The sequence below is a fragment of the Taudactylus pleione genome, unplaced genomic scaffold (assembly GCF_031769625.1).
Source record: "Taudactylus pleione unplaced genomic scaffold, aTauple2 ptg001546l, whole genome shotgun sequence".
Classification (NCBI taxonomy): domain Eukaryota; kingdom Metazoa; phylum Chordata; class Amphibia; order Anura; family Myobatrachidae; genus Taudactylus; species Taudactylus pleione.
In genome coordinates this window covers 48,455-59,609 of record NW_028285943.1, presented here as the reverse complement: position 1 = coordinate 59,609, position 11,155 = coordinate 48,455, and the positions used below count along the sequence as shown (strand labels likewise).

The following is an 11,155-nucleotide window of genomic DNA, read 5'->3' as shown; positions in this document are numbered from 1 at the left end:
GCTCGTATTGTGCACAGTACCACCGCTAATACATGCATTAGTGCAACTTGCACAGTGATTATCGTTCATTGGTTTCACCTCTAAAATTTGAGACTACCATCTCACCTCTTCCCACTGGCAGAGGTGCATTACTTTTAACACAATACATTATTTTTGAGTTTTATTTTATTTCTATTCATGTCTATGTTTCATTGATGCCAACAGTGTACAGTTTTATATACATTATATGTATTTATTTAGATCCACTCACACATGTCAGATATCCATTCACGGTGATATATGACTTGGTTTTACCTTATGTTTTTATTAGTATTTATTCAATTAGTTTGAAAAATGACAGCTATGAGCTGGTTGGTTGGCACTTTATCTCTGTCCACTTTATCTCCATCCGAGGATTATTAAATAGATCTGTATCTGCTAGTGTATCATCCATAAACAGGATGTGCCAGTGTTTAAAATGTACTTTTTGTAGTTTGTGAGCATATTGGCTGCACTGAGTAAGTAAATATGTGCTACAATCTTAGTTGTTTGGCCATGTTTTTTCTTTCTATAAGGAACGTTTTTCTGTCTGTTTCTTTTACTTTGTGATAAGCTTCTTTCAGCTTTATATATTACACTTATTAACATTTGAATAACCTATATCCTTACAGTCAGCTACTGTTTGTTGTAAATCTTGTACATTGAACTGACAGCACTGCAAGTCATAGATTGGATAAGACACACCCAGGCAGTGTTCACCACCGACGTTCATAAATCCTACTGTCAGCTTATAAGAAGGCTCCTGCAGTGTATAGTACACTTCCTGCATCCAGACTGCTAATCAGGGTTAATAATGGAGCTGGGAGTCTCAGCCACGCTTTTCCTGGCTGTCTGTGTCAGTCTCGTCCTGTATTACTTCACATGGAGAAGGAAACTGAGAGCAAAGAACCTGCCACCAGGACCACCCCCACTGCCTTTATTAGGTAATATTATGGAAATGGGAACCACCGAAATGCCCCAGTCTTTAGTGAAGGTGAGTAATGAACCTATTTATACATACCAGTTCCAACATTATATAAATGTGGTCACATTTATGGAAACTGGTATACAGGGAAAACATACTGTAACTTATAGCAGCCAATCAAACAACTGCTTTCATGTTAGAGTTCTAGAGACTGACATAATGTGATTGGTTGCTGTGTCACAGCTTCTTCTTCCTGTGCAAGATTTTTATAAACTATATTTATATACAGTACAAATATCTACTATATTCTACACTGTGTATGTACAGTATAAAATCTTAGAACATCTCATTTGTATTTTAATGCTGTGTATACAGTAAGTCTGTGGCTAAGTATTTCATACAGTACCTCATAACAGTTCCATAGATCACAATTTATTTTTCTCACACTAATTAAATTTAGCAAAATATAGAATTATGCTCAGGGGCATTTTAAGAGAGGAGGGGGCCCATTTGCAGCCTCCATTTGGGCCCCCTCCTCCCTGATGGCGGCTCAACGGCACTGAGCGCTGTAGATTCTGGCTTCATGCCAGAATCTACAATGCATGCGCAGGTCTCCAGGAAAATTGCACCCGCACCTACTTTCCCAGGGACATCTTTTCTGCGCATGCGCAGATCACTGGGAAAATGGCCGCCACCATTTTCCCAGTGAGAGTTTGTTGCTCTACAGCACCAGTCCAGCGCTGCGGAGCAGCACTTCTGGAATCGGCGAGGAGGTAAGTTTAATTACCTATGTGTGCGGAGTGGGCCCCCCTGGACCCGGGGGCCCGTGCGCCCCGCACACCCTGCTCCCATTATAGATACACCCCTGATTATGCTGTTCTGCTGCATGAGGTGCAACTAATCAGGAAACTTTTAATCTTCCTTATTATGATGTTATGCAGAACAAATGATAGACACAGTGTAAAAGTTTGCCCAATCTGGGTCGCTAATGTAAAAGCCTTCTTTACTGCTTTCCTCATATTAATATCATATTCTTGAAGCAAATATTCGATTTTCATTATTTAGTAATTTCTCATAATTTAATAACTAATTATATACCATTATATACCATTTAAAAAGTTAATTGCATCCATATATCCAGGAAATATTCCTTTAAATCATTAGGATAATTCTATTCAAATATTGCACAGAAAATGTATTCAATTAAAGTTTATTTTCATTAACAATTGATAACTTTCACATATTTTTATTATTATCCATTATTTATATGGCACCACAAGGATTCTGCAGCACCTAACAAAGTACATTAACAATTGAGCAGAACAAAAGTACAGTGACTTACAGTACTACAGTGACTTACAGTGCAAGACAATGCAGGACCAGTACATGGTATATAAATACTACTGCAACAGCGGTCATAACTCTGAAATAAGTAGTACTGTGGCAGAAGTAGTGAGCATGGTGACACTGATGGGGTAGATAGTGAGCATTGGACAGAGTGTTGGGATGAGGCTTTGATGAAGAAGTGGGTCTTAAGAGCACGTTTAAAGTTTTGAGAGGTGGAGAGACTGACAAAATTACTCAGTAACCTCCACCATCAAAGTCAACTATTTCACACATTAAACTATGTATTATGCCATAATTTATTTACCTATATCTGCCCATAAGTGTGTGTAACCAAACAGAAATGAGAGAGAGATACTTATCTCCATTGTCTGTGGTTGAGTGTGTGTGTTTCAGAGTGTGCTCTGGTGTGTGATGGCACATTCCTGTGCTCACCTCTGGGTGTGACCAGTACAGGAAGCGGTCAGAAGCTATTGCTTAATGTCCTGTGTGTGTGAGAGTTTGAATGTGCTTGGTGTGTGTATCTAAGCCCCAGACAGGAAGGGGTAACAATGTCCAGGCAAAGCTCTCTCTGTTATTTCTAGAGTTGTGCACAGGACCACTTTTGCTTGATTTGGATTTGGCTCTGGCTCTGATTCGTTGTCCAGCTTTGGATTTACCAAACCTGCAGTGACTGCCTTTGGATTGCATTTTTTACAAAAACTGACAAAAAAAGCTAAAATCACATAATTGGGCTTTTTTTTGTTCCTAGAGTATTATTAACCCCAATAACATTCATTTCCAGTAATTTACAATCAATTTAGACCACCTCACAGCTCACAATACTGTTTTTACCATTATTGGCCAAAGGCTGCAATGAGCTGGTTGGTTCCTAAGTGTCAGAGCAGTGGCACAGACACTGCAGTTTAAAGCACATCTATGACACATTACCACACAGCAGTGGCAGATATGAAAGGTAGTGTGAGATGCAATTGTCCTTGGGCCCTCCCATCCACCCAGTGGGGTATGACCAGCAGAGTCACAGTACATGTTTACACAGTGGGCTACGGCCCTCTGTGTGCTTATACACACAGAGGGCTATTGCCCAAGGAGTCACAGTGCTTATACACACAGAGTTCCGATGCTCCTCGGATCTATGGGAGAGACGTCTCTCCCATCAACCACAACAGGAGTCAGCTAGTTGGCGGCCGTTGTCGGGGAGCATGCTGACAAACTCCAACCTCCGTCGGATGGTTGGCAGTAAATGGTTCAAGGCCACTGTAGTAGGTGGTCTGTTGGAATCCATGTGTAGTCCATATAATAAGTGTGAAACAAAGGATCACTGTCTCTGAGGAATCGGCCGGTTATACAAGGGCTGAGAAACACGTTAGACCACCTTTGTTTCACACCTAATATATGGACTACACACGGATTCCAACAGACCACCTACTGCAGTGGCCTTGAACCATTTACTGCCAACCATCCGACGGAGGTTGGAGTTTGTCAGCACTGCTCCCCGACAACAGCCGCCAACTAGCTGACACCTGGTTCATCACTCTCCCCAGCTCTCCTGCACATGGAGCACCGACTGCTGACAGCAGGGGCTAGCAACAGGTTCCGTTGCTCACAGGACGCAGCACAAATCCATTTTTAGACCTTCACTGAGCGGCTCTACATCAGCGGTTATCCTGGATTTATTTCTCCTTGCTACCGCATCTATAACCTATTCCCCTACATCAGTAGGAGGTCAAAACACTATCTGTATGGTGACAGGTTCATTAGAACGGCAATCCGGACACTGCCTTCTGTTTCCAAGTGAAGTTCATATCGGGAGCCACAACCATAAGGTCAGCTCGTATTGTGCACAGTACCACCGCTAATACATGCATTAGTGCAACTTGCACAGTGATTATCGTTCATTGGTTTCACCTCTAAAATTTGAGACTACCATCTCACCTCTTCCCACTGGCAGAGGTGCATTACTTTTAACACAATACATTATTTTTGAGTTTTATTTTATTTCTATTCATGTCTATGTTTCATTGATGCCAACAGTGTACAGTTTTATATACATTATATGTATTTATTTAGATCCACTCACACATGTCAGATATCCATTCACGGTGATATATGACTTGGTTTTACCTTATGTTTTTATTAGTATTTATTCAATTAGTTTGAAAAATGACAGCTATGAGCTGGTTGGTTGGCACTTTATCTCTGTCCACTTTATCTCCATCCGAGGATTATTAAATAGATCTGTATCTGCTAGTGTATCATCCATAAACAGGATGTGCCAGTGTTTAAAATGTACTTTTTGTAGTTTGTGAGCATATTGGCTGCACTGAGTAAGTAAATATGTGCTACAATCTTTGTTGTTTGTCCATGTTTTTTCTTTCTATAAGGAACGTTTTTCTGTCTGTTTCTTTTACTTTGTGATAAGCTTCTTTCAGCTTTATATATTACACTTATTAACATTTGAATAACCTATATCCTTACAGTCAGCTACTGTTTGTTGTAAATCTTGTACATTGAACTGACAGCACTGCAAGTCATAGATTGGATAAGACACACCCAGGCAGTGTTCACCACCGACGTTCATAAATCCTACTGTCAGCTTATAAGAAGGCTCCTGCAGTGTATAGTACACTTCCTGCATCCAGACTGCTAATCAGGGTTAATAATGGAGCTGGGAGTCTCAGCCACGCTTTTCCTGGCTGTCTGTGTCAGTCTCGTCCTGTATTACTTCACATGGAGAAGGAAACTGAGAGCAAAGAACCTGCCACCAGGACCACCCCCACTGCCTTTATTAGGTAATATTATGGAAATGGGAACCACCGAAATGCCCCAGTCTTTAGTGAAGGTGAGTAATGAACCTATTTATACATACCAGTTCCAACATTATATAAATGTGGTCACATTTATGGAAACTGGTATACAGGGAAAACATACTGTAACTTATAGCAGCCAATCAAACAACTGCTTTCGTGTTAGAGTTCTAGAGACTGACATAATGTGATTGGTTGCTGTGTCACAGCTTCTTCTTCCTGTGCAAGATTTTTATAAACTATATTTATATACAGTACAAATATCTACTATATTCTACACTGTGTATGTACAGTATAAAATCTTAGAACATCTCATTTGTATTTTAATGCTGTGTATACAGTAAGTCTGTGGCTAACTATTTCATACAGTACCTCATAACAGTTCCATAGATCACAATTTATTTTTCTCACACTAATTAAATTTAGCAAAATATAGAATTATGCTCAGGGGCATTTTAAGAGAGGAGGGGGCCCATTTGCAGCCTCCATTTGGGCCCCCTCCTCCCTGATGGCGGCTCAACGGCACTGAGCGCTGTAGATTCTGGCTTCATGCCAGAATCTACAATGCATGCGCAGGTCTCCAGGAAAATTGCACCCGCACCTACTTTCCCAGGGACATCTTTTCTGCGCATGCGCAGATCACTGGGAAAATGGCCGCCACCATTTTCCCAGTGAGTGTTTGTTGCTCTACAGCACCAGTCCAGCGCTGCGGAGCAGCACTTCTGGAATCGGCGAGGAGGTAAGTTTAATTACCTATGTGTGCGGAGTGGGCCCCCCTGGACCCGGGGGCCCGTGCGCCCCGCACACCCTGCTCCCATTATAGATACACCCCTGATTATGCTGTTCTGCTGCATGAGGTGCAACTAATCAGGAAACTTTTAATCTTCCTTATTATGATGTTATGCAGAACAAATGATAGACACAGTGTAAAAGTTTGCCCAATCTGGGTCGCTAATGTAAAAGCCTTCTTTACTGCTTTCCTCATATTAATATCATATTCTTGAAGCAAATATTCGATTTTCATTATTTAGTAATTTCTCATAATTTAATAACTAATTATATACCATTATATACCATTTAAAAAGTTAATTGCATCCATATATCCAGGAAATATTCCTTTAAATCATTAGGATAATTCTATTCAAATATTGCACAGAAAATGTATTCAATTAAAGTTTATTTTCATTAACAATTGATAACTTTCACATATTTTTATTATTATCCATTATTTATATGGCACCACAAGGATTCTGCAGCACCTAACAAAGTACATTAACAATTGAGCAGAACAAAAGTACAGTGACTTACAGTACTACAGTGACTTACAGTGCAAGACAATGCAGGACCAGTACATGGTATATAAATACTACTGCAACAGCGGTCATAACTCTGAAATAAGTAGTAGTGTGGCAGAAGTAGTGAGCATGGTGACACTGATGGGGTAGATAGTGAGCATTGGACAGAGTGTTGGGATGAGGCTTTGATGAAGAAGTGGGTCTTAAGAGCACGTTTAAAGTTTTGAGAGGTGGAGAGACTGACAAAATTACTCAGTAACCTCCACCATCAAAGTCAACTATTTCACACATTAAACTATGTATTATGCCATAATTTATTTACCTATATCTGCCCATAAGTGTGTGTAACCAAACAGAAATGAGAGAGAGATACTTATCTCCATTGTCTGTGGTTGAGTGTGTGTGTTTCAGAGTGTGCTCTGGTGTGTGATGGCACATTCCTGTGCTCACCTCTGGGTGTGACCAGTACAGGAAGCAGTCAGAAGCTATTGCTTAATGTCCTGTGTGTGTGAGAGTTTGAATGTGCTTAGTGTGTGTATCTAAGCCCCAGACAGGAAGGGGTAACAATGTCCAGGCAAAGCTCTCTCTGTTATTTCTAGAGTTGTGCACAGGACCACTTTTGCTTGATTTGGATTTGGCTCTGGCTCTGATTCGTTGTCCAGCTTTGGATTTACCAAACCTGCAGTGACTGCCTTTGGATTGCATTTTTTACAAAAACTGACAAAAAAAGCTAAAATCACATAATTGGGCTTTTTTTTTGTTCCTAGAGTATTATTAACCCCAATAACATTCATTTCCAGTAATTTACAATCAATTTAGACCACCTCACAGCTCACAATACTGTTTTTACCATTATGGGCCAAAGGCTGCAATGAGCTGGTTGGTTCCTAAGTGTCAGAGCAGTGGCACAGACACTGCAGTTTAAAGCACATCTATGACACATTACCACACAGCAGTGGCAGATATGAAAGGTAGTGTGAGATGCAATTGTCCTTGGGCCCTCCCATCCACCCAGTGGGGTACGACCAGCAGAGTCACAGTACATGTTTACACAGTGGGCTACGGCCCTCTGTGTGCTTATACACATAGAGGGCTATTGCCCAAGGAGTCACAGTGCTTATACACACAGAGTTCCGATGCTCCTCGGATCTATGGGAGAGACGTCTCTCCCATCAACCACAACAGGAGGAGCTGGAAGGTGGAGCTCATGAATGAGCTCCAGCCGGCTCCCTCCGTGGACGTAGCAGCCAATGAGAGTCTGTCTGACACTCATTGGCTACTATAACAGACATAACAAACATTGCGGCTGTGTGTTTGTTACTGTGTAGGGCAGACCGCTCTCACTGCAGTCTGCCCTACACTTGTGGGGCCCTAACATCAGATCCTCTCGTGAGGATCCAATGTCAGGAGGCTGACGTTTGGCCTCGCAGTGGGATCCAAGTCATGTGGGGACGCCCTAACAGCGTTCGGGTGGGCTCGGATCCCCAATGTTCGGAGCAGTTCGGATTCCACAGAATCCGAATAGCTCATCCCTAGTTATTTCAAAGCACGCAATGCCCTATAGCTGCATAAACTTATAATAATAAATAAACAACATATATAATCAGCAAATATTTGTCTGATATCTCCCTAAAACACTGTCCATATCTACAAATATTAAGTATCTCCTTGATGTATCTAGTGGAAAACTGCATCAGATATTGAAGTAAAAATCTATGGGTGTTGCTTAGTTACCAATTTACTGAGCTCCGGAATGAGCAGTAGCCCGACTGGGTCCCAGAGGAGACATGAAGTGATCACAGGAACTTCTAACACATTGCAGGAACTTCTAATACATCACAGGAACTTCTAACACAGCACATGAACTTCTGATACATCACAGGAAATTCTCATACATCACAGGAACTTCTGATAAATTACAGGAACTTCTCATACATCACAGGTACTTCTCATACATCACAGGAACTTCTAATATATTACAGGAACTTCTAACACATTGCAGGAACTTCTAATACATCGCAGGAACTTCTAATACATCACAGGAAATTCTAATACATCGAAGGAACTTCTAACACATCGCAGGAATGTCTAACACATCACAAGGATGGGCTCTTATCTGAGCCCCTTGCCCTGTATGTGATTCATTATACATTTTTCACACATCCAGGTGATCCTTAATTTCATAGTTATTATTATTATATTACCCATTATGTATAGAGTGCACACATATTCCGCAGCGCTTTTACAGAGAGCATTTAACTATTAACATCAGTCCCTGCCCCAGTGGAGCTTACAATCTGTATTCCCTATCACATGCTCACAAACATACACACTAAGGTTCATTTTTCTTGGAAGCCATTAACCTTCCAGTATATTTTTGGAGTGTGGGAGGAAACCAGAGTACCCGAAGGAAACCCACACAAGTACAGGGAGAATATACAAACTCCACACAGTTAGGGCCGTAGTGGGAATGAAACCCACAACCTCAGTGCTGTGAGGCAGAAATGTTAACCATTACACAGCCTGTGCAATAAGTGTAGTAATTCAGTTTTACATTAATTTTGAATTACTATTGTAAGGGGTAAATTTTTTAAGCGCCAACGTGGTTAACCCCAAAATTCAAAATGCCAGTGATATTAAAAGCAAAACATAGTGGAACTGATTCAGAACCACATGCAGTGTCGATCTCTTGCTACTGAGTGTACTTGGTAATCTCTAAAAACTCCTATAGTGTATGCTTTAGACTGATAAGAAATGTCTTGGAAGAGTGATGGCCATTCCTAGGCAGGTGGCTTAGCGCACACAAAGAAATTGTCCATCTTATGGGTGTGTCGCTAGGGTGTCGGTGAAAGTGGTTACATGCACAGACTCTAAACCGTCACATAGACCATACAAGGATGGAGAAACTGCACCTGTGCAAGTTTCAATGGTAAGACTGATCTCATCTAATGGCGCAGCAATTGGTATTTCAGTTCCTACAGATGCTAAAAATGGGTGTATCAGCCCTTGCACATTCAGATATATGGATATACGCCAGGGAAGGTCTTTGTAGTCCTAAATGGGTGACTGCCAATACAGTAGATGCAGCCATGGCAGCATCTCTGTCCACCCCTGAATAATACCCAGTGTGTTTAAATTAGGGGTGAGCGGGTTTGGATTTCTGAAATCCGAACCCACCGAGCCCTCCCGATCCGAGGCAGATCCGAGTCAGGCTCGACTTTTCCCGCCTGACTCGGATCTGAAATCGAGGCAAAACGTCATCATCCCGCCTTCCGAGTCTTGCGGGTTTTGGAACCTATATAAGGTACCCGCGTCGGCGCCATTTTCTCACTCGGCTGTGGACAGTGAAGAGGGAGGGTGGGAGTTAGGGCTGGCTGGGCTGTGTAGTGTAGTGTAGTGTAGTGCAGAGTAGTGTTGTGCTGTGCTGTTCTGCGCTGTGCTGCTGTTGTCCACTACTTCAAAGTCCATAGGGGCTGGCTGTGTTGTGCTGTGCTGCTGTTGTTAATAGGGGCTGTGTCCACTACTTCAAAGTCCATAGGGGCTGGCTGGACTGTGTTGTGCAGTCAGTTCTCCATAGGGGCTGTGTCCACTCCAAAGTCCTGTGCAGTGTCCCAGTCCTAAAGGGGTGCTGTAGTGTTGTCCAGGGGGTGCTCTGTCCATCAGGGGTGCTCCCCCCAAGTGCTAAAAAAATTATATTTTTTGTGTGTTTGTGAATTGTGTGCGCAGTAGCCGCACGTGCATCAACAAAGTAGTGCCAAGCGTGCGCCTGTGTCATAAGTAAAGGGCCGGCTGGCTTGACCGTTAAAGGGTGCTGTAACCCCCAAAGTACACTCCAGTCCAAACCAAAAAAAATAATATTTTCTGTGTTTGTGAATTGGGTGCGCAGTAGCCGCACGTGCATGAACAAAGTAGTGCCAAGCGTGCGCCTGTGTCATAAGTAAAGGGCCGGCTGGCTTGACCGTTAAAGGGTGCTGTAACCCCCAAAGTACACTCCAGTCTAAACCAAAAAAAAAATTATTTTCTGTGTTTGTGAATTGTGTGCACAGTAGCCGCATGTGCATCAACAAAGTAGTGCCAAGCGTGCGCCTGTGTCATAAGTAAAGGGCCGGCTGGCTTGACCATTAAAGGGTGCTGTATCCCCCAAAGTACACTCCAGTCCAAACCAAAAAAATATATATTTTCTGTGTTTGTGAATTGTGTGCGCAGTAGCCGCACGTGCATCAACAAAGTAGTGCCAAGCGTGCGCCTGGGTCATAAGTAAAGGGCCAGCTGGCTTGACCGTTAAAGGGTGCTGTAACCCCCAAAGTACACTCCAGTCCAAACCAAAAAAAAAAATATTTTCTGTGTTTGTGAATTGTGTGCGCAGTAGCTGCACGTGCATGAACAAAGTAGTGCCAAGCGTGCGCCTGTGTCATAAGTAAAGGGCCGGCTGGCTTGACCGTTAAAGGGTGCTGTAACCCCCAAAGTACACTCCAGTCCAAACCAAAAAAAAAATATTTTCTGTGTTTGTGAATTGTGTGCGCAGTAGCCGCACGTGCATCAACAAAGTAGTGCCAAGCGTGCGCCTGTGTCATAAGTAAAGGGCCGGCTGGCTTGACCGTTAAAGGGTGCTGTAACCCCCAAAGTACACTCCAAACCAAAAAAACATATATTTTCTGTGTTTGTGAATTGTGTGCACTGTGGCTGCACGTGCATCAACAAAGGAGCAGCGCCAAGCGTGCGCCTGTGTCCCATAAGTAAAGAGCCAGCTGGCTCATTTCTTAAAG

At 42.4% G+C, this 11,155-nt stretch overlaps 1 protein-coding gene across 3 annotated transcripts in view; it reads left to right on the top strand.

The window, feature by feature from the left end:
• The first annotated feature begins 4,831 nt into the window (after positions 1-4,831).
• The window catches only part of LOC148442397 (cytochrome P450 2C20-like), a 28,987-nt gene continuing 22,663 nt past the window's right edge, over positions 4,832-11,155 (top strand). For all 3 annotated transcript variants that reach the window (XR_015875816.1, XM_088463988.1, XM_088463989.1), the window contains exon 1: positions 4,832-5,129. Coding sequence is in view for 2 of the 3 variants with exons in the window: in XM_088463988.1 (XP_088320114.1) it covers positions 4,950-5,129 (180 nt within the window). In the remaining variant the exon portion in view is untranslated. The remainder of the gene's footprint in view (positions 5,130-11,155) is intronic.